General features: G+C 41.9%; 1 protein-coding gene across 25 annotated transcripts in view; it reads left to right on the forward strand.

Moving 5' to 3' along the window:
* AFDN (afadin, adherens junction formation factor) overlaps positions 1-27727 on the forward strand; it is a 504890-nt gene that overhangs the window by 458798 nt on the left and 18365 nt on the right. For 11 of the 25 annotated variants that reach the window (XM_073671558.1, XM_073671562.1, XM_073671560.1 and 8 more), the window contains one exon: positions 2073-2349. In XM_073671558.1, coding sequence (XP_073527659.1) covers positions 2073-2349 — 277 coding nt within the window. Of the gene's footprint in view, positions 1-2072; positions 2575-27727 lie in introns of all 25 variants that reach the window. The other 14 variants (XM_073671547.1, XM_073671557.1, XM_073671549.1 and 11 more) reach the window with 2 other exon arrangements.

The raw sequence follows: 27727 nt of genomic DNA on the forward strand, positions 1-27727 counted from the left end.
TTTCTTTTGGTGCCACATGGCAGCTGAAAGATACTCCAAATCCATAAGGAGTCGCATGCCTTTTAATGAATTTGGCAATTCTTTCTCCATCAAGGCCAGTGTGAAAAACAATTCTTGATGAATCAGGGCTTTTTTTTTTATAACACCCAGATTGACAGAGTTGCCCCTAATTACCATACATGCCTGTTAATATAAATCCTGCCGAAGTAGGATCCACCTAATTTATTTAAACCTTCATAAAAAGTGACTTTTTTTCCCAGAAGTTTAATTTATTAGTAGCAAATTTAGGCATATGGGACTGGTAATTTCTCTTATATGTATAATTTAACAATTGTTTACAAACATGTAATAATCTGTTGGAATAATATAAAAAATATCTGATTCAACCAAATTATCTGTTAAAGTGAACCTGTCAGCAGAATTTTGCTAAGTAAACTACAGGCAGTGTCATGTTGAGGCTGCTGCACTGATTAATATAATACCTGAGGTTCAGAAATCCGTCTTGTGGTTCTTATGTAATCAGTGTTTGCGGTTTTGAGTTGATGAGATTCTCATGCTCAGGGGCGAGACTGTAGGCAGGGTCTTTCCTTGGTGCTCTAGGCCATATCAGCAAGATAAGACCTGCCCACAGGACCTCCCCGAAGCTCAAGTATGCTCCTCATCATCGAGACAGCCAGAGAGACAGGGGCAGCCTGTGGGCAGGTCTTTTCTTGGTGATCTGTCTAGATCACCAATATAAAACCCTGCCTCCAGTCCCACCCCTGAGCATGGGCATATCATTAATTCAAAGCTGCAAACACTTAATACACAAGATACCTGAGGTGAAGAAATCAGTCTTGTGGTTCATTTTAATCAGTGCAGCAGCCCCAACATGACACTGCCTGTAGTTTACTTAGTAAATTCCTGCTGACAGGTTCACTTTAAGAGTCAATTTTAATTCATCATGCAGGGAAGTTCTGGTCATTATAAATATCACAGCTTTGCTAAAGCAAAAAAGTGCATTATAAAAATCTGTAGCTTTGTATCTTCCCCAGTGTGATATTTTGGGTATGTCCACACGGCATCTTTTTCGGGCACCTTCCTCCTGGAACCCAACTGAAAAATGTCTCAATAAACGTTAAAAATAATAAACATATGCACAGCAATGTCAAAACGACTTGCTGTGCATATCCTCAGTCTTTTTCATTGTCTGTTAACTGCTTGAGGCTTTGCTTAGAAGCCATTTATGATTTTATATATAATGAATAAAAGAGAGACTGACAGCTAGGATGCAAGCAAAGATGACGCTAAAGACACCAAAGAAGATAATTCAGGAAAAACAGTCGGTGTTTTCCTGAATCATCTTCCTAAAGCAAGAACTCAGCAGGTAAATCTGCTTTAATGTGCACATACAAATAAAGGCTAAGCTGCAAGAAAGAAAAAAGATGGACTTAGCAATGTTTGCAGTTTTTTCCTCTAGAGGGGTTTTCCCTTGAACGAAAGTTCATTTTAATCAATAGATCTTGGAATAATAATAACTTCCACAATTGGATGTGTTTATATAAAATGTTCCTGTGCTGAGATAATCTTATAAATGTTCCCCTGCTGTGTACTGTGTAATGACTGTGTCTGACCATACAGGAACATGGTCTGATCATACCACAGCTTCTGGGCAGAGGAGGACGCAAAAGAGTATACAGACATTACAGCACGGGATTGCAAATGATTCTTTTTTTGAGGCAAAACATTTCCCTACCTGTCTTTAAAAAATGTTTTTTTACTTCAAAGAAAGAATCAGCTGTGATCCCCTCCTGTAATGTCTGTATACTCTTTTGCTTCCTCCCCTGCCCAGGAGCTGTGGTATGATCAGACCATGTTCCTGCACGGTCATACACAGCCATCACACAGGGGAACATTTATAAGATTATCTCCGCACAGGAACATTCTATTTAAACACATCCAATTGTGGAAGCTATTATTATTCCAAGACCTATTGATTAAAAATAACTTTTATTTGTGGGAAAACCCCTTTAAGTATATGTTTATTTTGTCTGTTATATTGTGTTTAATTGACTTTTTTTATATTATATCAGATGAAGCAGGAGGAAGAGTATTACAATCGCTTGGAAGCAGAGAGGCGCAGGCAGCATGAAGAAGCAGAACGAAGATTGCTAGAGCCTGAAGAGCCTGGTCTGTACAGACCTCCACTCCCACAAGAATATGATCACCCATCTCTACTGTCTAATGCTCCTCCTCTCCCTCCTCAACGAAACACTTCCTACCTCAAAACACAGGCCCTTTCACCTGACATAGTTTACACTGCCAAGTTTGTTGCATATACTGATGATGAGGAGGACACAAACCTAGCAGGTCAGGATAAGCATTCCGGTACTCGAAAGTCTTATGGTGACCTCCTAGCTTTATCTAATCCACAGCTGCCTCCTGCACGGCAACCTCGTCCTGTGTCTGATGGTATCTTTCTTTCAAACTCATTCCTGCCAACTGCGGCCAATGCCAACAGTACTGGTAAAAAAATAGGCCTGGCCCCTTCCACATCTAGTAAAGGGAATTTTCTCCATCAGAACATCTTCAAAGGTACAGTGTCTAGTATGACTTATTACAAATCTGAAACTTACCCCACCTTTGTGATGTACAGGCTCTAGATGTTCTTCAATTTCTGTCATTTTTTTATTCTGTTTTCTATTCTGGCCCTATCTCAATATCGTTTTAAAATGAGAAGCCTGACTTTTAAATCTTTGATGTTTTCCTAAACAGTACTCATCATTTTAAAACTAAAAAATTTTCCTTTGTTTACTAAAACAAAGGTAAAAGCACTTGTGTGCGGTCTTCAGTCACGTTCAGTTTTTGGTCAGTATTTTAAATTAGTGTTTGTAAGCCAAAACCAGGAGAGAAACAATCGAAGGAAAAGTATAATAGAAACCTGTCACAACTTCTGTATTTATCACCCACTCCCGATTTTGGCTTACACATACTAATGTAAATACTGAACATGTGAACGTGGCCCAAGGATGCACAGAAACAAAGGGGACCTCTCTTAGCTGAGCTGCCTGCTATTCATCTTGGTGATCCATGGGTCTCCGCACCCTAACCTTGAAATATAAAAATTAATCAATGTCCAAAGTTTGCTGAAATGAGGAGTACCCTTTCAATGTTTCAACCTCCGATAAATGAAAAATAATTGTACAAAGTACTGTTGGTTTTGGCTACCATGCTTTTTTGTCCATGTGTTTTATTTAAGCCTTAGCATGAGCTTTATTCATTTGTTTTTGTGGGTTATTTCTGTGTTTTGTTTTTGTTTGCTAACTTTACAAAATAATGAACTAATGTTATTTTTCAAATGCTAACCATTTCACTTTCAATTTGCTTCTCACATTCATATACATACCCTTTAATGAATCCGACACCTTTTAAGCATTTAAAAACTTGTACTACATTTATACCGAAATCCAGTGGTCACTTATTGCTGTTAGCATTTACTAGTAGTAAATGCTAACAATTTACTAAGCTACTGGAGATGTTATCGAAGCTGTAGATGTAGAAATGGAACAGATCCTATATCGATTTAAAGCACTGGTCACATCTAAGGCCCCCACCATACACATTATTGTGTTGGCCGAACCCGCTGATATAAACAGATTCAGCCGATATTCTGTGTATGGGAGCCCCAGGCAATTTATAGTGGGAGGAAATATCGATCCAGCATGTCTGATTTCTGACTACCAATCATATTGTCTCCTGGAGATAAGCTGCTGATTTGTCTAGGAGCAGCACTCTCATAGTCAAAGCAAGAGCACTCTCCCAAACTAGTGCTCTTGTGCATCGGAGAGCCGATTGTTTGGCCATCGGCCAATTAATGTGTGGGGTGGGCTAAACCCCTTTCTGTCCCAAGGCGTACTAATACGTATCTGCCCATTGGGCCTAATGGGCCTGATACAAATTAGTACGCCCTGGCGACTTCGCCCGCACACAGGCTGTGCGGGCGCAATAGCCGCCGGGTGTCAGCTGATTTTCAAATCTGACACCCGGTGCTATGTGCAGGGAGTGGTTCCACACCACTCCCTGCACATTAACCCCCGAAATGCAGCATTGCGGGAGCAAGGGGGGAGATGAGCGCCGATGCTTAACTCCTCTCCGGCGTCCCACGGTGTCTCTGCCGGGTCCCGGTTGTTGTCATGGTGACCCGATGTCGTCATGACGACTTCCGGGTCACCAGAAGGCAAGAAGTTACTTTGGTCATGCGCAGTGCACGACCAAAGTAACTTCTTTGTGTGCACACTTGAAAGGCTGTATGTCACAGGGATGGTGCTGCATTCCTATGCTATACAGCGGATCAGAATGTAAAAAGTGAAAGTCCCATAGTGGTACAAAGTGTGAAAGTAAGAAAAATGTCAGAAAGTGAAAAAAAAAATTTTTAAAAATGTTATAAAAAAATGAAAAAATCCCCAAAAATAAGAATATATTGTACCCATAAATAAATATTATTATGAAAGAAAAAATAAACCAATAAAAGCACACATTTGGTATCACCGCGTCCGCGACGACCTGACCTATAAAATTGTCCCACTAGTTAAGCCCTTTAGTGAACACGTTAAAAGATAAAAAAATGAAGCGAAAAACAATGCTTTATCATACCGCCAAACAAAAATGGAATAAAACGCGATCATAAAGATGAATGTAAATAAAAATGGTACCGCTGAAAACGCCATCTTGTCCCGCAAAAAACAAGCCGCCATACAGCTCCAATGGCCGAAAAATAAGTTATAGCTCTCAGAATAAATAAGTTATAGCTCTCAGAATAAAGCGATGCAAAATCAATTCTTTTTTCCATAAAATAGTTTTTATTGTGTAAAAGCGGCAAATCATAAAAAAAATATAAATGTGGTACCGCTGTAAACGTACTGACCCGAAGAATAAAGGTTGCTTATCAATTTTACCACATGCGGAACGGCATAAAAAAAAAAACAATTCGTGAATTGTTGGTTTTTGTTTATTCTGCCTCCCAAAAATCGGAATAGAAAGCGCTCAAAAAAGTTACGTGCCCGAAAATGGTACCAATAAAAACGTCAACTTGTCCTGCAAAAAAACAAGCCGTCATATGACTGTCGGCTGAAATCTGGAAAAATTATAGCTCTCAAAATATGACTATGCAAAAACTATTCTTTTCAGTGTGTGACAGCTGTCAATCATAAAAACCCGATATCAATCTGGTATCACTGTAATCCCACCGACTCGAAGAATAAAGTCATCTAATCACTTATACCGCATGAGGAACTGCGTAAAAAACAAACTTTAGGGTTAGGGTTGGGCTAGCGTTAGGGTTGGGTTAGGGTAGAGCTAGGGTTGGGGTAGGGTTGTGTTATTGTTAGGGTTGGGCTAGGTTTAAGTTAGGGTTGGGTTAGGTTAGGTTGGGGCTGGGCTAGGGTTTGGGTTGGGCTAGCGTTAGGGTTGGGCTGGGGTTTGAGTTTGGTTAGGGTTGGGCTAGGGTTTGGGCTGGGCTAGTGTGGGTTGGGCTAGGGTTAGGGTTGGGCTAGGGTTAGGATTGAGCTAGGGTTAGGATTGAGCTAGAGTTGGGTAGGGTTAGGGTTGTGCTAGGGCTAGGATTGGGCTAGTGTTAGGGTTGGGCTTGGGATGGGCTAGCATTAGGGTTGGCTAGGGTTTTGCTAGGGTTGGGCTAGGGTTAGGTTAGGGTTAAATGTGGGCTAGGGTTGGGTTAGGTTAGGGTTGAGTTAAGATTAGGGTTGTTAGGGTTGGGCTAGGGTTAGAGTAGGGTTAGAGTTGTGCTATTGTTACGGTTGGGCTATTGTTACGGTTGGGCTATTGTTACGGTTGGGCTATTGTTACGGTTGGGCTATTGTTACGGTTGGGCTATTGTTACGGTTGGGCTATTGTTACGGCTGGGCTATTGTTACGGCTGGGCTATTGTTACGGCTGGGCTATTGTTACGGCTGGGCTATTGTTACGGCTGGGCTATTGTTACGGCTGGGCTATTGTTACCGCTGGGCTATTGTTACCGCTGGGCTATTGTTACCGCTGGGCTATTGTTACCGCTGGGCTATTGTTACCGCTGGGCTATTGTTACCGCTGGGCTATTGTTACCGCTGGGCTATTGTTACCGCTGGGCTATTGTTACCGCTGGGCTATTGTTACCGTTGGGCTAGGGTTAGGCTTTTGTTAGGGTTGGGTTAGGGTTAGGCTTTTGTTAGGGTTGGGTTAGGCTTTTGTTAGGGTTGGGTTAGGCTTTTGTTAGGGTTGGGTTAGGCTTTTGTTAGGGTTGGGTTAGGCTTTTGTTAGGGTTGGGTTAGGGTTAGGCTTTTGTTAGGGTTGGGTTAGGGTTAGGCTTTTGTTAGGGTTGGGTTAGGGTTAGGCTTTTGTTAGGGTTGGGTTAGGGTTAGGCTTTTGTTAGGGTTGGGTTAGGGTTAGGCTTTTGTTAGGGTTGGGTTAGGGTTAGGCTTTTGTTAGGGTTGGGTTAGGGTTAGGCTTTTGTTAGGGTTGGGTTAGGGTTAGGCTTTTGTTAGGGTTGGGTTAGGGTTAGGCTTTTGTTAGGGTTGGGTTAGGGTTAGGCTTTTGTTAGGGTTGGGTTAGGATTAGGCTTTTGTTAGGGTTGGGTTAGGGTTAGGCTTTTGTTAGGGTTGGGTTAGGGTTAGGCTTTTGTTAGGGTTGGGTTAGGGTTAGGCTTTTGTTAGGGTTGGGTTAGGGTTAGGCTTTTGTTAGGGTTGGGTTAGGGTTACGCTAGTGTTAGGGTTGGGTTAGGGTTACGCTAGTGTTAGGGTTGGGCAAGGGTTAGGGTTTGGCTAGTCAGGGTTGGGCTAGTATTAGGGTTGGGTTAGGGCTAGTGTTAGTGTTGGGCTAGTGTTAGGGGTGGGCTACAGTTAGGGTTGGGCTAGTGTTAGGGGTGGGCTACAGTTAGGGTTGGGCTACGGTTAGGTCTAGTGTTAGAATTGGACTAGTGTTAGGGTTGGACTAGTGTTAGGGTTGGACTAGTGTTAGGGTTGGACTAGTGTTAGGGTTGGTCTAGTGTTAGGGTTGGTCTAGTGTTAGGGTTGGTCTAGTGTTAGGGTTGGTCTAGTGTTAGGGTTGGTCTAGTGTTAGGGTTGGTCTAGTGTTAGGGTTGGTCTAGTGTTAGGGTTGGTCTAGTGTTAGGGTTGGTCTAGTGTTAGGGTTGGTCTAGTGTTAGGGTTGGTCTAGTGTTAGAGTTGGGCTAGTGTTAGAGTTGGGCTAGTGCTAGGGTTAGGGCTGGGCTAGGGTTGTGTTAAGGTTAGGGTTGTTGTAAGGTTAGGGTTGGGCTAGGGTTAGGGTTGGGCTAGGTTTAGGGTTGTGTTAAGGTTAATATTGGGTTAGGGTTGGGCTAGGGTAGGATCAGGGTTGGGTAGTGTTATGGTTGGGCTACGGTTAGGATTGGGCTAGGGTTGGGGTTGGACTAGGGTTAGGTTAGAGTTGGGCTAGGGTTAGGGTTTGGCTAGGGTTGGGATAGAGTTGGGCTAGGGTTAGGGTTTGGCTAGGGTTGGGATAGAGTTAGGGTTGGGCTAGGCTTAGGGTTGTGGTAAGGTTAGGGTTTGGGCTAGGGTAGGGTAGGATTGTGTTAGGGTTGGGCTAGGGTTAGAGTTGTGCTAGGGTTAGGGTTGGGCTATGGGTAGGTTAGGATTGGGCTAGGTTAGGGCTAGGGTTAGGGTTGGGCAAGGGTTAGGGTTGGGCTAGGTATAGGGTTGGGCAAGGGTTAGGGTTGGGCTAGGGTTAGGGTTGGGCTAGGGTTAGGGTTGGGCTAGGGTTAGGGTTGGGCTAGGGTTAGGGTTGGGCTAGGGTTAGGGTTGGGCTAGGGTTAGGGTTGGGCTAGGGTTAGGGATTGGCTAGGGTTAGGGTTGTACTAGACTTAGGGCTGTGCTAGTGTTATGGTTAGGCTAGTATTAGGGTTAGGCAAGTTTAAGGGTTGGGTTAGGGTTGTGCTAGGTTTACAGTTGGGCTATGGTTAGGGTTGGGCTAGAGTTAGGGTTGTGTTAGGGTTGTAGTTGGGCTAGGGTTGGACTAGGGTTAGGATTGTGTTAGGGTTGGGCTAGGGTTAGGTTTAGTCTAGGGTTGGGCTAGGGTTAGGGTTGAGTTAGGGTTGGGCTAGGGGTAGGTTAGGGTTTCGCTAAGGTTAGGTTTTGGTTAGGGTTGGGCTAGGGTAGGGTCAGAGTTGGGTAGGGTTACAATTGGGCTAGGGTTAAGATTAGGCTAGGGTTAGGGTTGGACTAGGGTTAGGTTAGGGTTGGGCTAGAGTTAGGATTTTGTAAGGGTTGGGCTAGTGTTAGAATTGGGTTAGTGTTAGGGTTGGGTTAAGGTTAGGGTTGGGTTAGGGTTGGGTTAAGGTTAGGGTTGGGCTACGGTTCGACAAGGGTAGGGTTAGGATTGTGTTAGGGTTGGGCTAGGGTTAGGACTAGTTTTAAGGTTGGTCTAGGGTTAGGGTTGGGTCATGGTTAGGTTAGGGTTGGGCTAGGGTTAGGTTATGATTGGAGTAGGCTTAGGCTTGGGCTAGGCTTAGGCTTGGGCTAGGCTTGGGCTAGGCTTAGGCTTGGGCTAGGCTTAGGCTTGGGCTAGGCTTAGGCTTGGCTAGGGTTAGGGTTCGGCAAAGGTTAGGGTTTAGCTAGTGTTAGGGTTGGGCTAGGATTAGATTTATGCTAGTGTTAGGCTTGGGCTATGGTTAGGGTAGGGTTGTGGTTGGGCTAGTGTTAGGCTAGTGTTAAGGTTGGGCTAGGGTTGGGCTAGGGTTAGGGTTGGGTTAGGGTTAGGGTTGTGTTAGGGTTAGGGTTGTGTTGGGGTTAGGGTTGGGCTAGGGTTAGGGTTGGGCTAGAGTGACGGTTGGGCTAGGGTGACGGTTGGGCTAGGGTGACGGTTGGGCTAGGGTGACGGTTGGGCTAGGGTGACGGTTGGGCTAGGGTGACGGTTGGGCTATAGTTAGTCTAGGGTTAGAGTTGTGTTAGGGTTGGGCTAGGATTAGGTTAGGGTTCGCTAGGGTTAGGGTTCGCTAGGGTTAGGGTTCGCTAGGGTTAGGGTTAGGGTTCGCTAGGGTTAGGGTTTGCTAGGGTTAGGGTTAGGGTTCGCTAGGGTTAGGGTTAGGGTTCGCTAGGGTTAGGGTAGGGTTAGGGTTGGGCTAGGGTTAGGTAGTGGCTGGGCTAGGGTTAGTTTTTTGTTGTGCTTGTGTTAGGGTTGTGCTTGTGTTAGGGTTGTACTTGTGTTAGGCTATGTGCCCACGATGCAGAAATGCTCAGGATTTTTTCCTGAGCGTTTCTGCATTTCCCTGGCAGAAAAAAACGCATGCGGATTGTACATGCGTTTTCCTGCCAGGGACATGCGGAAGTGAAGCGTTCTTCACTTGCATTTCCGCATGCGGGTTGACAAGTGCTTTCCAAGCGATTTTAGCATCACTTGGAAAGTGCTTGTCAACTCGGTCACACTGTATAAATCCATGCAAACGGCATGGATTTATATACTGTGACCGAAAGAATGGTAAAAAATAAATCTATACTTACCTTCCGATGGCCCCCGCAGTCTTGCTTCCCTCCGTCCTGGCTGCCGGCAGCGGTACACTGAAGGACCTGCCGATGTCAGCGTCGCGTGACCGGTCACATGACTGACGTCAGCGCAGGTCCTTCAGTCCATCGCTAGCTGCCGGCATGAAAAGACGAGTGCAGCGGGGGCCGTCAGAAGGTAAGTATAATCTTTATTTTTTATTCTATTCTTTTTTTCACAGTTTTTATGGTACCCGCGTCCGGAGGAGAATCTCCTCTCCTCTAGACCTGGCTACCATCCGCACATTGGAACGCATGCATTCCGTATGTCCTTATCTAGTGAAGTGGAATGCATGCGTTCTAATGCAAGTCAATGACAGCGAAAATGCAGCACTTCCGCAAAATAATTGGTAGTGCTGCGTTTTTTCCGCAATGATAACCCGCAGCTTAAATTTCCACAGCATGTGCACAGCACGTGCGGATTATCATTGGGGAACATGGCATGCCTTCTTCCATGCATTTTTTAAGCGTTTCTGCAGCGTTTTTACCGCTGCGGAAATGCTTAAAAAACGCATCGTGGGCACACAGTCTTAGGGTTGTGCTTGGGTTAGGGTTGTGCTTGGGTTAGGGTTGTGCTTGGGTTAGGGTTGTGCTTGGGTTAGGGTTGTGCTTGGGTTAGGGTTGTCCTTGGGTTAGGGTTGTCCTTGGGTTAGGGTTGTCCTTGGGTTAGGGTTGTCCTTGGGTTAGGGTTGTCCTTGGGTTAGGGTTGTCCTTGGGTTAGGGTTGTGCTTGGGTTAGGGTTGTGCTTGGATTAGGGTTGGGCTTGGGTTAGGGTTGGGCTTGGGTTAGGGTTGGGCTTGGGTTAGGGTTGGGCTTGGGTTAGGGTTGGGCTTGGGGTTGGGTTTGGGTTGGGCTTGGGTTAGGGTTGTCCTTGGGTTAGGGTTGCCCTTGGGTTAGGGTTGTCCTTGGGTTAGGGTTGTCCTTGGGTTAGGGTTGTCCTTGGGTTAGGGTTGTCCTTGGGTTAGGGTTGTCCTTGGGTTAGGGTTGTCCTTGGGTTAGGGTTGTGCTTGGGTTAGGGTTGTGCTTGGGTTAGGGTTGGGCTTGGGTTAGGGTTGGGCTTGGGTTAGGGTTGGGCTTGGGTTAGGGTTGGGTTAGGGTTGGGCTTGGGTTAGGGTTGGGCTTGGGGTTGGGTTTGGGTTGGGCTTGGGGTTGGGCTTGGGGTTGGGCTTGGGTTTGGCTTGGGTTTGGCTTGGGCTTGGGTTTGGCTTGGGCTTGGGCTTGGGCTTGGGTTGGGCTTGGGTTGGACTTGGGTTGGGCTTGTGTTAGGGCTATGGTTTGGGTTGGTTTATGGTTGGGCTAGTGCTAGTGTTAGGGTTAGGTTAGGGTTGGGCTAAGGTTGGGTTAGGGTTGGGGTTGTGTTAGGGTTGGGCTAGGGTGACGGTTGGGCTAGGGAGACTTTTGGGCTATGGTTGTGTTAAGGTTAGAGTTGTGTTAGGGTTAAGGTTGCGCTAGGGTTGAGTTACGATTGAGCTAGGGTAGGTTAGAGTTGTGCTAGGGTTAGGGTTGGGGTTGGGTTAGGGCTGGATTAGGGTAAGGTTAGGGTTGAATTATGGTTTGTTAGGATTGAGCTAGGGTTAGGTTAGGGTTGGGTTAGGATTGGGGTTGTATTAGGGTTGGGGTTAGGGTTGTTCGAGTTTCCGCTCCATATGTTTTGCAGCTGTTATACAGCTATTATTGTTATACAGCCAAAAAAACCTCGCGGGGATTGCACGAGCGAACCCCGCATATTTTTTTTGGGTGTCTACCAACCGTGAAACATGCGGGCGGAGACTCGGGCATGTCTCTTGAGCACCCGCGATACTTGGTGCATACCCGAGTATCCAATGCAAACTCGACTAGCAAGCACTTGCGCTCAAGACTAATGACAATTTATTCAATATGATGACCTAATGTTATCAAATTCTGTCTCGTACCTCTGGGTTTAAAATGTTCACTACACCCCTTGATAAAATCCTTGAGGGCTCTATTTTCCATAATGGTGTCATTTGAGGGGAGTTTCCACTGTTTAGGCACATCAGGGGCTCTACAAATGCGACATGGCGTCCGCTAATTATTTAAGCACATTTTACATTCAAAAAGTCAAATGGCGCTCCTTACCTTCTGAGCCCTGCCTTGTGCCTAAACAATGTTTTTCCCCCACATATGGGGTATTGGCGTGCTCAGGAGGAATCGCACAACAAATTTTGGGGTCCATTTTTTCCTGCTACCCTTGCGAAAATAAAAAAAATTGGGGTCTAAAGTAACATTTTTGTGAAAAAAAGTTAAATGTACATTTTTTTTCTTCCACATTCCAAAAATTCCTGTGACGCACATGAAGGTTTAATAGACTTCTTGAATGTGGTTTTGAGCACCGTTTTTAGAATGGTGTCACTTTTTGTTTTTTTTCTGTCATAAAGGCCCCTCAAAGTCACTTCAAATGTGATATGGTCCCAAAAAAAATGGTTTTGTAAATTTTGTTGGAAAAATGAGAAATCGCTGGTCTACTTTTAACCCTTAGGCTGCGTGCCCGCAGCGAAAACGCTTAAAAAATGCTTGGTAATACGTGCCCCATGGTCCCCAATGATAATCCGCATGTGCTGTGCACATGCTGTGGAAATTTCCACTACGGATTATCATTGCGGAAAAATACGCAGCATGTCCATTAATTTTGTGGACACGCAGCGTAATTGCCGCCATTGACTTGCGTTGAATCACTTAATATCCGCATGACTACATGTGCACATGCAGATATTAAAGATATTAAGATATTCAATGAGGAGGCTCTCCTCCAGAGCCGGGTACCATAGTACCTGTAAAAAAAAAAAAGAATTTAAAATAAACATTATACTTGCCTTCCGATGGCCCCCGGTGTTTTCTCCGGTGCGTCCGGTCTCTTGTATGGCTAGCGGTGGTCTAAAAGGATCTGCGGTGACGTCATGTGACAGGTCACGCGACCGCTCGGCGGGGGAAATCGGAAGGTAAGTATAATGTTTATTTTTTATTCTTTTATTTTTTTAACTATTACTTGGTCACACTATATAAATCCATGCCGGTTGCATGGATTTTATAGTGTGAACAAGTTGTCAAGCACTTTTCCAAGTGATGCTAAATCGCTTGGAAAAGCGCTTGATAACCAGCATGCGGAAATGCATGCAAAGACGCTTGACAAACGCTTCTACCTGGCAGGAAAAACGCATGTAAAATCCGCATGCTTTTTTCCTGGCAGGGAGATGCAGAAAAAATCAGCAGCATTTCTGCATCGTGGGCACATAGCCTTATAACTTCCTAACAAAAAAATTTTGTTTCCAAAATTGTGCTGATGTAAAGTAGACATGTGGGAAATGTTATTTATTAACTATTTTGTGTGACATATCTCTCTGATTTAAGGGCATGAAAATTCACATTTTTTAAATTGTAAAATTTTCGCCAAATTTCCAATTTTTTCGCAAATTAACTCCAGTCATAGCAAAGAAATTTTACCACTATCATGAAGTACAATATGTCACGAAAAAATAATCTCAGAATCAGTGGGATCCGTTATAGTGTTCCAAAGTTATTACCTCATAAAGTGACACTGGTCAGCATTGTAAAAATTGGCCTGGTCATGAACGTGCAAACCACCCTCAGGAGTAAAAGGGTTAATTAAAAGTCCCTGAGCTGCTCTAGAAGTTTTTTCTCTGTTCATGATCCATGGTAAGTATTTAAGGGGTATATCAGTGCACTGCTCTTCTATTGTGACCCCCTGTTTAAATGACGCATAAAAATGCTAATCAATCAATGAGTCTAGCCAAAAAAGCCAATTGGTGATATGTTTGCATATCAGGAAGACCTGTGCCTCCCAGAGCCTTAGGTAGAGTCAATATTTGGAGTTTAAGTCTGGGTCTATTGCCTCCATACAAATTGAATCAACACTAACTTAAGGGTTTTAAAGAAACTAGATAGGGTATAATGGGGACTGATTGAAAACCAAATAAAAATCTAGGGAGAATGTCAATTTTAAATCCATTGATTCATCCGAGCCACGAGATAGGTTTCTTGTCATATTTCGCAAAGTCTCCCAAGTTTTTTTTCCAGGAGTGGGAGGTAATTTAATGTATACAGATTATTCACCTGTGCCGACATGAGAATACCTAAATATTTGATTGTGTATGTTTGCGATTTAAATGGGAAATTATTTTTGGCCAACTCAACATCTCTAGAGTTCAATGTAACATTTAAAGCCTCTGTCTTAGTGCTGTTAACCTTAAGGTTGCTTAAATTCCCAAAACGATTGAACTCCTTTACCAGTGTGGGTAGAGTAATATGGGGTTGAGATATATACAAAAGGAGATCATCTGCATATAGAGAAGTCTTATATTGATGTTGTCCTACATATAGACCGTGTACACTGGGGTTATTACTCACTGCATTTGCCAAATGTTCCATAACAATTACATACAGCAGAGGGGACAGAGGACATCCCTTTTGTGTCCCTTTGTTAATCATTATTGGAGAAGACAGATTTCCATTAATTTTGATACTAGCTGTTGCTTGTGAATATAAAGCCAATACTCTATTAATGAAGCATTTACCAATTCCCAGTTGCTTAAGAGCCACCGTCATGAAACCCCAGTGCACACAGTCAAAGGCCTTCTCTGTGTCCACTGACAACAACCCAAGTGGCTGTAGAGAAGATTTCACACTAGTGATGAGAGAAATTGTTTTATTAACATTATCTCTAGTTTCTCTCTCTTGTATGAACTTGACCTGATCTGAATGGATTTTTGAGGGCAAAATAGGTGCCAGTCTGCTGGCAAGAATTTTGGAGAATATTTTGAGATTTATATTGAGTAATGAGAGAGGCCTATAATTAGAGACTATCCAGGGATCTTTGCCAGGTTTTGGTATTACTGTGATGTGAGCTTCTAAGGATTGGGGAGCAAAAGGGGAAGAATCCAAAAATGAGTTAAATACCTTAGTAATAAATGGGGAGAGAATTTCCTGAAAAGTTTTAACCAAATATCAGTGTAAACCCGTCTGGGCCTGGACTCTTACCTGCTGGGGTGTTTCTTATTGCATTGTCAACTTCTGTTACGGAGAATTCGCCTGCCAATTTTTCAATGGCCTCACTACTTAAACTGGAGATAACTGTTTCCTCTATATACTGATCAATCCGTTGTTGAAAGATCTGACGGTCAAGATCTGAAAGTTTACCTTTTATATTATATAACTTGGAATAATTACTCATGTCTAATATTTCAACCGGGTTATGTGTTTCTTTCCCCCCTTGTCTCTGCATTCTAGCGAAAAGACGTTCGATTACGTGGATGTAGTAAAGGTGACCAGAGTCGACCAAAAATAATTTACCGGCAAAATTATAAAGAAATTTCCGAAATTGGTTTCTACAACTCAAAAATTTTTCATTTAGAAGGGATCTCAATTCTTCCCTATAATTTTGTTAAATCTGCCATTACTGCAGGTGAAAGATTATTCTTATAGACTGATTAAAGCACATGTATCTTTTTAGTAAGCTCAGAGACATTAAAAGCTTTCTCTCTTTTTAGACGAGTACCGTGTTTAATTAGTGTTCCCCGAATTAATCATTTAAGGGCCTTTCATTGCAATGGTAAAGTGGTAGTGTCTCCTGTATGAGTGGACAGGAAAAGATCAATTGTCTTTGATATCGTTTACACAGATATTATCCTTAAGCAAATTATCATTTAGTCTCCACGTCCAGTGACAATTTGAATTATCAGGTTGAGTAATGTTTAAGAAAATAGGAGTGTGATCAGACCAAAGGAATCTAGCTATAGAGAGTTGAGGCTGCCATGATAGTGCGTGATGGCTAATAAAAAAAAAAAGTCAATTCTGCTGTGTGTAGAGGAGTAAAAGGTGTTGTCTCTACCTTAAGGGTTCAGGATCCGCAGAACGTCAGACAGTCGGAGGAGATGGAGATCCCTCTTCAGCAATGCTAATTGCCCAAGAGGGACAGCAAAACTCCCCCGGTCGTGGTGGTGTCCACTGAGGGATTCAGTGTGAGATTAAAATCTCCATCCACCACTATAATTCCACCTGCAAAATCAGATAAAACTTTTAGGAAAAAACGACATTCAACAACTTGACCCTGATTCGGTACATACCAGCACAAAATAGTATATAAAGTTGAATATATTTGAATTTTTAGAATGATGTACCGTCCCTCTGTATCAAGATATGTGTTTACAATTGTATGAGTCAGGGACCTATGGATTGCTATAGAAACAGCCCTCAATCGAGACTCTGGGTTGACGCTGTGGAATCATTTGGTATAATACCAGTCTCTAATATTGGGAACATGATCCTTCTTAAAATGAGTCTCTTGAAGGAGTAAAATCTGTACTCGTTTGTGCATTACATATAATAGCTGAGATCTTTTTTGGGAAACATTAACTTTCGCGTTCAGAGAGCCAAATGTTAAGGGTTGCATAATTACCTCATCAAATATTAAGACAAAAGAATAAATCAACAGGATGCGGGGGATTAGAGGGTTAGAGAGAAATAAAATGGAAGCGTAAGAAAGAAGAGAAGAACAAGAGCAAAGATATTTTAAATGATAAGTCCACTACCAGTGAGTGAGCTGGTTTTAATCCTTATGTCGGAGGCCTAAAGTCTAAGTAATAACTATACCACGACCAGCGAAGTATAGCTCCACCGTCTGGGTAAAGGACTTTCCACAAGGAGACTCTTCTCCTGAGCCAACAATGTTTGTTATACTATTAATTGATACAAAAATATCTTAAAACCACCACATTTTAGAAAATAAAGCCCTAAATGGGTAACCTTGAAACGTGTCTTAATGTAAGTAAGTAATATCTTATTATTATTATTATAGCGCCATTAATTACATGGCGCTTTAGATTTGAAAAGGGGTATACGTAGCAGACAACAAGTACAATAGTTTGAACAAACACAAGTCACCTACTGGTACAGGAGGAGAGAGGGCCCTGCCCGCTAGGGCTCAAAATATAAAATACATATAGGAGAATAAAGAGAATGGTAGAACATAAGAAAACTATAATACTCTTTATATCACAACCCATTTTTTGTTCAAAAGTAACGAATGTAGAGAGTATTTAAAGTGTACCTGTCAGCAGGACTGTGCTTAGTAAACTACATACGTTGTCAGATGGGCACCGTTACACTGATTAATTTGATACCTTGCTTTGTGAAATCCATCCAGTGATTCTTTTATAATCTTTATTTTCATGTCTGCGATAATGATATACTCGTGCTTCGGGGCATGAAAAGATAATAAAAGAAACACTGGACGGATTTCATCAAGCCGTATCATTTTATTTAGTTTAACGGCACCCATCTGTCAGTGTATGTAGTTTACTAGGCACAATCCTGTTCACAGGTGTGCTTTAACTACTGTATAGAACATTCCATAATACAAACTATTAGAGTTTAGATAATATGTCTATATTGGTATCAACCAGTAAACAGATACACTGTACTAGGGTCTATGGAACATCTTCTCTTCTGCCCCTTAACCTGTCATTCCTTCTTCTATGCTCCCTTTGTCTAAGTGGATGGATGGAGTTGGGGTAGACCTTCATCTCCTGCTCCTGTGGAAAGGGTAGGCCATTCCAGGATGTCTACATTAGGGATATGTAGAGCCTCCGTAAATGCCGAAATGCCATTTGCGTGACTTGCACTTGGACTCGACCAGCTTGACGGACCCTTAAACGGAACAGAAATCCCCAAGTATAAAGAATGTGAGTGCTGTCAGCCATGTTCGCCAAACGCTCCTCCCGGGGAAGTCCCAACAGAAAGCGCTCAATGGTGAGGAGAGGTGACTCCTGAGCTGCAGGGATGGTGCCCTGTGGTACCTTTTTCTTTTTAGCTCCCATCTGTGGGCTATTGGGCTTTGTGAAAGTTGGCTCGATGGTGTTTTTTTGGCTCGGGTCAGAAGCTAAGCACACACAAACGTCTCTATGTCCAAATGGTCAGGCCACGTCCCCTACTCCATCTTTTATGTTAATATTTCCATTAAACCTTTTCAAATGCTCTTGGTGTTATATTAGCATTTTCAAATCTATGACATATAATAATTTTAGTCAGAAAACTGTCAGACTGTCAGGCAGTCATATAAATCAGAGCAAGATAGGAACGCGGTGCATAGACTGGTCAGTGGCTATTCTGACTCAAGCATGACAGCTGCATAGAAATACAAGAAGCTGGCACATTCGAGTCAGGAGAGCCGTTGGCTAGTCACAGTATTGCATTCCAATCTCTGTTAAATTTATAAGGCCGTCTGACTGCGCCCTTATACTGCAAAGTAAATGCAAGCAGTGCACCCTCATCGAACAGACTAAAGCAAACGCACAGAGCACCAACAGTCCGCTCATAAGATTCCCTGACAACACTACACAACTGGACTATACCTCCTCCTGAGCTGCTGCTCACGGTGTAAGCAGCCAGGTTTTTAGAGATGATCATTCCCTCCTAAAGGAAATGTATTGTGGGGTAGTTGTGTACTTTTCTATAGTTTCCTATAGCCAAGTTCAAACAAAGTCAGAGTGAATGATATACCTCTTTAACCCCTTTATGACGTGGTACATAATAGTACACACCACGTCGTAACCTCCGGTTCCATGTGAGCTCCGGCGCTGAGCCCGCACTAAACCGGGCACATGTCAGCTGATTTATACAGCTGACAAGTGCCCGCAACAGCCGCGGGTGGAATCGCGATCCACCCGCGGCTGTTAACTAGTTAAATGCCACTGTCAATCTGACAGTGGCATTTAACAGCGCCACGCCGGAAGCGTGTCACTTACCCCGTCCATCGGTGACCCCGTCACATGATCGCGGGTCATCGATGGGTTGGCAAGAAAACCCGGGGTCTGCAGGAGACCCCTGTGGTTGTCTTCCAGATTACTATGAGTGCTGCCCAGTGGTAGGCGCTCATAGTAAGTGAGCAAATCTGCTACACACAGACGATCAGCTCATCGCCTGTGTGTAGCAGAGCCGATCAGGCAAGTTCTGCTTCTAGTCTCCCATGGAGACTATTAATGCAAGCAAAAAGTGTAAAAAAAAAATAAAAATGTTGTTAAAAATACAAAAAAATCTAAAAGTTTAAATCACCCCCCGTTCGCCCCATTCATAATAAAATGAAAAGAAAAAACACATATTTGATATCGCCACTTTCAGAATCGCACGACCTTTCAATATGAAAAAAGAATTAATCCCATTGGTAAACAGCGTTACGAGAAAAAAAATTCTAAAGTCCAGAATTACTTTTTTTTGGTCGCCGCAACATTGCAATAACGGGCGACCAAAACATCGAATTTACCCCAAAATGGTATCAATAAAAATGTCAGCTCAGCGCGCAAAAAGTAAGCAGTCACCTGGCCCCGGATCACGAAAAATAGAAATGCTACGTGTCTTGAAAAATAGAAATGCTACGTGTCTTGGAAAATGGCGCCTTTTTTTTTGTTTTGTTTTTTTTTAAGCAAGCTTTGTTTTTTTTTTCACCACTTAAATAAAAAAGAACCTATACTTGTTTAATATCTGCAAACTCGTAATGACCTGGAGAATAATAATGGAAGGTCAGTTTTAGCATTCAGTGAATGTGGTAAAAAAAAATTAAAAAAACAACTGTGGAATTGCACTTATTTTGCAATTTCACAGCACTTGGAATTTTTTTCCCGTATCCCAGTACACGATATGGTCAAACCAGTGATGTCTATAAAAAGTACAACTCGTCCCGCAAAAAATAAGCCCTCACACTGCCATATTGACCGAAAAATAAAAATTTGTTTGAAAATTCTCTTTCTTAGCAAGATATGCTGCCAAGAACTATGATATTCTATGCACACAGAAAGATCGCAGTAATGATTGTTCTGTGCAAAAAGAAATGTAGTAAGCATGTCTAAACAGGCTATTAAACATCCACCAGTTGGCTTCAAAGGTAGCGAATTGGCAATTGTTTAACAGACGCTCTCTGCCAGTGTAAATCTACCCGAACTTTTGTCCTGCAATCTCCATTCTTTCAATCATTTTTATACTTCCTCATATGCAGTTGGCAACCTAATCCAACATTTAGATTATTCTCTTGTGGGAGTGTCTCTCTCGGTAAAATGGGCTGGATGTGAAGTCTGTCTGTATCCAGGGTTCTGCTGTCCTCACTTCTCATATTTGCACAGTTTCTATAACGCAATTTCCTCTAACTTATATCCTCTGTTTCTAGTCTAATTTCTCAGCCCTGCCTGAGATATTTTCTCCCTTTTCCATGTTATACAAATTTGTAAAACCCCCTCCCTGCTGCTTTCTAAGGTTTTTGCAGAAGCAGGCAGCTCACTCTGCAGCTGTGAAATGGTAGAAAATGTTTAATGAAGACAATTTAGAAAGTTGATCAACTTTGAATTTAGGAAGCAAATGAACAGTAAAAAGGCTCTGTGCAAACGTATTCATAAAATGAACCTAATGCCAAAACAGGCTAGATAAACAAGGTGGGGTATACTCATGAATCAAAAACCAAAAAAGAAGGAAAACAACCCCTTAAAAGTTACTGTAACTTTTATTATTAGATATAGTTAAAAAATAGAGAGACACAACTCATCATAAAATAAGTGTCCATGTATAGGGGTAAGGGCAATGGGGTAATTATAGATACATACAGGCTATTCCTATGGGTCCATGATGTTCTGTTAGCCTACCTGACAGCGGGCGGTTAACACCCTAGTGGTACGTTTTGGTGCCCCCTCTCCACATCTGCTTTCCCTCAAAGGCCCTATTATCCCCTATACAGACATACAAATATATAAAAAAAAAGATCAATAGTTATATAATCCAAACAGTGGTGCAGGTTCAACCACAATGAGTCAATTCCAAAAAGGGCATATGAATACAGACTCTCCGGTAAAGGGAAAAAAAAATTGTATCAATAAATGTGGCTTGTAGATTGCAGGTGTACATTTGATCAAGACATTCAGATGACAAAAGACATGTCATATAACAGTTCAAATAAATTGATCTTACAAGTCTCCAGGAGTCAATTCAACAAAATTCCCGAGTCTGGAATCAAACAAACAAAAACAAAATATAATTCAATAGAGGTCTAATGACCCAATATTACCCCCTCAAAGTAATTTCCATAGTACCATGGAACGCAAGATGTGCATATAAATATGCCACTGACTAGCCACCAATGTGTAAGGTTATAACAGATGATGCCATATTCGCCAGAATGGCCGCGGTGAGACACACATTGCTTTCCACCAGTGCTCTTTTCGTAAATGGCCACAAATGCTTAACTGGCCATCAATATATCAGGTTATATATAATACAGCTGCATCTCACTAAATTAGAATATCATCAAAAAGTAAATTTATTTCAGTTCTTCAATACAAAAAGTGAAACTCGTATATTACATAGAGTCATTACAAACAGAGTGATCTATTTCAAGTGTTTATTTCTGCTAATGTTGATGATTATGGCTTACAGCCAATGAAAACACAAAAGTCATTATCTCAGTAAATTAGAATACTTTATAACAACAGCTTGAAAAATGTTTTTAAAATCCGAAATGTCCTACTGAAATGTATGTTCAGTAAATGCACTCAATACTTGGTCGGGGCTCCTTTTGCATCAATTACTGCATCAATGTGGCGTGGCATGGAGGCGATCAGCCTGTGGCACTGCTGAGGTGTTATGGAAGCTCAGGTTGCTTTGATAGCAGCCATCAGCTCGTCTGCATTGTTGGGTCTGGTGTCTCTTCTTCCTCTTGACAATACCCCATAGATTCTCTATGGGGTTAAGGTCAGGCGAGTTTTCTGGCCAATCAAGCACAGTGATACTGTTGTTTTTAAACCAGGTATTGGTACTTTTGGCAGTGTGGACAGGTGCCAAGTCCTGCTGGAGAATGAAATTTCCATCTCCAAGAAGCTTGTCGGCAGAGGGAAGCATGAAGTGCTCTAAAATTTCCTGGTAGACGTCTGCGCTGACTTTGGTCTTGATAAAATACAGTGGACCTACATAAGCAGATGACATGGCTCCCCAAACCATCACTGATTGTGGAAACTTCACACTAGACCTCAAGCAGCTTGGATTGTGTGCCTCTCCACTCTTCCTCCAGACTCTGGCACCTTGATTTCCAAAGGAAGGCAAAATTTAGTTTGCATTTACTTAGTATCAATGACTTCCTTCTGGACATCTGTCAAGTCTCAATCTTTCCCATTGTTGTGGAGCCCACTGAAACAGACTAAGGGACCTTTTTAAGTGCTTAGGAAGCATTTGCAGGTGTTTTTTGTTAATTATCCTAATTTACTGAGATAATGACTTTTGTGTTTTCATTGGCTGTAAGGCTAAGTGCCCACGATGCGGAAGTGCTGCATATTTTTTCTGCTTCTCCCTGGCAGGAAAAACGCATGGGGTTTTTACATGCGTTTTTCCTGCCAGGTAGAAGCGTTTGTGAAGCGTTTTTGTATGCATTTCTGCATGCGGGTTATCAAGCGCTTTTCCAAGTGATTTTAGCATCACTTGTAAAAGTGCTTGACAACTGGTTCACACTATATAAATCCATGCAACCGGCATGGATTTATAGTAGTGTGACAAAGTTAGTTAAAAAAAAAAGAATAAGAATGGTAAAAAATAAAGATTATACTTACCTTCCGATGTCCTCCTGGTGTTTTCTCCGCTCCATCCGGTGTCTTGGGCGGCTCGCGGTGGTGTGAAGGACCTGCGGTGACGTTATTGAGTCATGTGACAGGTCACATGACTCAATGACGTCATGGCAGGTCCTTCACAACACCGCGACCCATACAGCAGACCAGATGAAGGGGAGAAAACACCGGGAGGACATCAGAAGGTGAGTATAATCTTTATTTTTTATTTTAATTTCTTTTTTAACAGGTTCTATAGTACCTGGGTCTGGAGGAGAGTCTCATCTTCTCCAAACCCGGGTACCATCCGCACATAGAAACGCATAATATCCATGTATACAAATGTACTGACACGGATATTATGCGTTTCAATGCAAGTCAATGGCAGCAGTTACGCTGCGTGTCCGCAAAATTAATGGACATGCGTATTTTTCCGCAATGATAATCCGCAGCGTAAATTTCCGCAACATGTGCACAGCACAGCGGGTTATCATTGGGGACCATGGGGCACGTGTTATCAAGGTTTTTTAAGCGTTTTCGCTGCGGAAATTCCGCGGCAAAAACGCATAGTGGGCACGCAGCCTAAGCCATAATCCTCAACATTAACTGAAATGAACACTTGAAATAGATCACTCTGTTTGTAATGACTCTATATAATAGGAGTTTCACTTTTTGTATTGAAGAACTGAAATAAATTAAGTTTTTGATGATATTCTAATTTAGTGAGATGCACCTGGATCTATATTACACTTCCCAGAGTAAGCCACAAATTACACTCCTAGGACCTTACAATTAATTACAATTACTTTGAGGGGGTAATATCTGGTCATTAGACCTCTATTGCATTATATTTTGTTTTTGTTTGTTTGATTCCAGTCTCTGAAATTTTGTTGAATTGACTCCTGGAGACTTGTAAGAACAATTTATTTGAACTGTTACATTACATGTCTTTTGTCATCTGAATGTCTTGATCAAATGTACACCTGCAATCTACAAGCCACATTTATTGATACCACAGAATTTTCCCTTTACCTACTGATTGTCTGTATTCATATGCTCTTTTTGAAACTGACTCATTGTGTTTGAACCTGCACCACTGTCTGGATTATATATCCATTGACCAAACATTTTTTTTATATATTTGTATGTCTGTATACGGGATAATAGGGCCTTTTAGGGAAAGCAGATGTTAACTTTTAAGGGATTGTTTTTCCTCTTTTTTGGGTTTTGGCAAACTTATTCATAGTCTTCATGACCTTGGGATTTTGCGTTTTCGTTTTTTTGCTCCCCTTTTTCCCAGAGGCATAACTTCATTTTTCCATCAATATGGCAATGTGAAGGCTTGTTTTTTCGCGGACACCTTTGTACTTTTGAACGACACCATTAATTATACCATATAGTGTAGTGGAAAACGGGAAAAAAATTCTAAGTGTGGTGAAAATGCAAAAAAAAAGTGCAATTCCACAATTGTTTTTTGTTTGTTTTTTACCATGTTCACTAAATGCTAAAACTGACCTGCCATTATGATTCTCCAGGCCATTGAGTTGGAAATGCTAAACATGTATAGGTTCTTTTTTATTTAGGTGGTAAAAAAAAATCTAAAGTTTGTAAAAAAAAAAAAAAAGAAAAACAAGGAAAAAACACTATTTTCCGCTGGGGCTGGGTGAGGGTTTATCTTTTGCGCGTCGAGCTGACTTTTTTATTGATACTATTTTGGGATAGATGCAATGTTTTGATCACCCTTTATTGTATTTTATTGCAATGTTGCGGCGACCAAAAAAACGTAATTCTGGCATTTTGATTTTTTTTTCTAGTTTACTGATTGGATTAATTCTTTTTTTATATTGATAGATCAGGCGATTCTGAACACGGCAATACCAATTATTTGTATTTTGTTTTTTTATTAATTTTTTATTTTGAATCTGGCCAAAAAGGATGGTGATTTGAACTTTTTAAAAACTATATATTTTTACTAAAAATTTTTCCTTTTCACATGCTTTATTAGTCTCCTTAGAAGACTTGAATCTGCAGCTATCTGATCGCTTGTGTTACACTTAGCAGGGCTTCATCCCTGCTATGTGTAACAAAAATGCTCATCTGCTATGATAGCAGTTTGGCAATGACAACCACAGGGGTCTCCTGCAGACCCCAGGTTGTCATGCCAAACCATCTGCACACGATCATGTGACAGGCTCCGATGGGCATGGTTTATGAAGTGCTTCTGACGCGATCGTGTTAAAGATTGACAGTGACATTTAACATGTTAACAGCCGCTGGTGGATCGCGATTCTACCCACGGCTGTTAGGAGCGCATGACAGCTGATCAGATCAGCTGTCATGTGCCTGTAAACCTGCGATCTTAGTGTCAGAGCTCTCATGGAGTGCAGGGACATGACCTATGACGCACCTATACGTCATAGATTGTGAAGGGGTGAAAGGGAACCAGTCACCAATTTTTCCCAATATAAGCCAATGCCACCACCTTTAATGTCACTTTTACTGCAGATTAGCAACCTGTATGTAAGCCCCTAACATCCTTTGCATACCCCCAGAAATACCTTTCATAATCCCCCCCCCATACAGCATTGTCCAGTCCAATGGGCATCGTTTGTTTTCTCGGCGCCTCCTCTATCTCTGCAATTGCGGTCTCCTGTTAGACACCTACAAAAATTCAAAAAAGGGGCGTAATAGGTAGAGACAACCGACGAAAACCACAACCCCCCTAAAACATACCTTTATTATAACTTTCTAAAAAGGGACCAAAGGTCCATAAACCCACAACAAAAATACTAGTAATAATAGGGCAAAAAAAAAGGGATAAATATACCGACCAGGAAAGTATACAATATAATATCTAGGCTGTCCCTGTTAAGTGCCTAGATCCTCTCCCTTCCTGACAGCAGAGGTTGGCACCCTAATTTGTACTTCGTGGCGCCCCCGCTCAACGTCGGTGTCCCTACTATCCCTACAAAATCCCTTCACTGAATAAAAGACAAAAAAACACAATAGTGAAAAAGGGAAGAAAATAGTGAACGTATAAGTAAAGAAGCCGATAGTAAATCAATACATATAAATAGCCAAATTCATAAAATATATGCAAATGCAGCCAATATTTGTTTTGCCATAGTCAGATTAAATCATATACCAGCCAGAGTGTATATATTATTTTGAATCTCTATGCATATAACCCACGAGACTCAAAAAAGGCAAAAACCCACCCAAGTCAAGTCAGACAGAGCAAAAATTCCACTCTGATAATCTAGCTATAATAACTCAAAAGACTGTAAACAGAGTGGAATTTTTGCTCTGTCTGACTTGACTTGGGTGGGTTTTTGCCTTTTTTGAGTCTCGTGGGTTATATGCATAGAGATTCAAAATAATATATACGCTCTGGCTGCTATATGATTTAATCTGACTATGGCAAAACAAATATTGGCTGCATTTGCATATATTTTATGAATTTGGCTATTTATATGTATTGATTTACTATCGGCTTCTTTACTTATACGTTCACTATTTTCTTCCCTTTTTCACTATTGTGTTTTTTTTTGTCTGTTATTCAGTGAAGGGATTTTGTAGGGATAGTAGGGACACCGACGTTGAGCGGGGGCGCCACGAAGTACAAATTAGGGTGCCAACCTCCGCTGTCAGGAAGGGAGAGGATCTAGGCACTTAACAGGGACAGCCTAGATATTATATTGTATACTTTCCTGGTCGGTATATTTATCCCTTTTTTTTTGCCCTATTATTACTAGTATTTTTGTTGTGGGTTTATGGACCTTTGGGCCCTTTTTAGAAAGTTATAATAAAGGTATGTTTTAGGGGGGTTGTGAATTGCGGTCTCCTGCCCCGCTTCTTGTGGATATGCATCCTATATCATCCACACAGTGTCCCCATTCTCCCTCCTGCACAGGCGTACTTCACTCTACCCTTTTTAGGGCAGAGGAAAATTACTGTAATGTGCATATGCCGGCTTTACTTGCGGGTGATTGGCGCTGTTTGGCCTCTTCCAGCGCATGTCCATTATACAGGACTTTTCTCTGTTCTCAGCAGGACAGAGCAAAGTACGCCTGCTCAGGAGGGACATTGGGGGCTCTGTGTGGACGCAGTAAGGCAGAAAGATGGTTGTAAAAGAGGCATTAAAGCTTCCCTTTCAGCTATGATGGGGAGGATGGATAGAGCGAAGGGGGAAGGACTTAACCCCTGTTTGTGTGAAAAAAAATGTAGCTGTGCATTAAATAAAGATATATCTGGATCCTAACTAGCAGCGTTGGTTTTAGTTGAATATAATTTTATAGTGAATTTTTAAGGTGTTCCTACAAACTGTTGTACATTTACGGTGCAGGTATAGTGAGGTCAGGAGCTGAGTCCGCTACAACAGCAGCAGGTGTCATCTCCTAGCATCAATCATTGCAGTTTAACCATCAAGATGCCACAGTTGATAGTGACATCGGCATCCAGATGGTTGTGAGGATTATCCCTCTTTCATTTCATTGCTCCACAACTCCAGTAACCTGAGTGCCAATAGATTCTAGGACAACCAAAGACTAAGCGCTAGCATTCGGGTCTGCTAGATATTTTGGCCTGTTAGGCCCTGCCATAAGCTGAGTCTAATAAACGGTGTAACAGAAAGAGATGATCCGTGACACTATCCCAAAGCTGTGGTCAGGTAGTTTAACCCTTCAGGTGCCTCACAGGAATTAATGCAAAGTGGAATAAGTGGAATGAAAAATTATATTTTTTCCACTAAAATGTTGTAAACATCCCAACAGGCCACTTTAACAGACAGATCTAAAGACCATTACTTGGCCTTGGACTGTCGTGGAAACCATTGGAATCACAGTTTGGATTGCTAATGGCTTTGAAGGAGCACCATGCTTCTGGTATCCATTTAGATTCCACAATTTATTGACAGTAGCATCTCAGCGGTTAAGCGGCAATGAGCGGTGATAATGCAGCAGGTTGTAAGCTATATTATACAGGTGACACCTTTTGCATTTCTCAGTAAAAAGGCATATTAGTGCAAAATACCATGGCATTCACTTATATATGCAATTGAAGTCTTATTAATAATGAAAGAAATGTGATAATGTTGAAATAGAAAGGACAGTCATTTTGGTCTGTCCAAGATATTCATCACGACAGATGCATCATAGCAGATACCAATAAAAGGCATACACTAGTTAAAAGGCTTATTGGCGGTCATAAATGGGTTAAAACTGCCACATTGTTTACCACATACAGTCAATACCATAAACATGCAAAAAAAAAACATGACTAAAATATCCCCCATCTTTTCTTCTGATCCCTGCAATGTGACCAAACTGCATTGTGGCATTGATGTAGCTGGGAGAATCAGTTTTTATTGATGCATGTCTCCAGAAGCACAAGCTGGGCACAATATAGTTGGCATTACAATTACATATTTGCAGATTTCACTCAGCAAAATCCAATGTGTACATAGTTATAGTTGCATAGGCTGAAAAAAAGACCTAGGTCTATCAAGTTCAACCTTCCTCCACCAATTATATTTTTTTGTCATTAAATTATCTGGAACCCACAACATTGTGTGTAGTGAGGAAA

Source organism: Phyllobates terribilis, unplaced genomic scaffold, assembly GCF_046119375.1.
Source record: "Phyllobates terribilis strain yellow unplaced genomic scaffold, ASM4611937v1 Scaffold_3__8_contigs__length_932513732, whole genome shotgun sequence".
In the NCBI taxonomy this organism is placed as follows: domain Eukaryota; kingdom Metazoa; phylum Chordata; class Amphibia; order Anura; family Dendrobatidae; genus Phyllobates; species Phyllobates terribilis.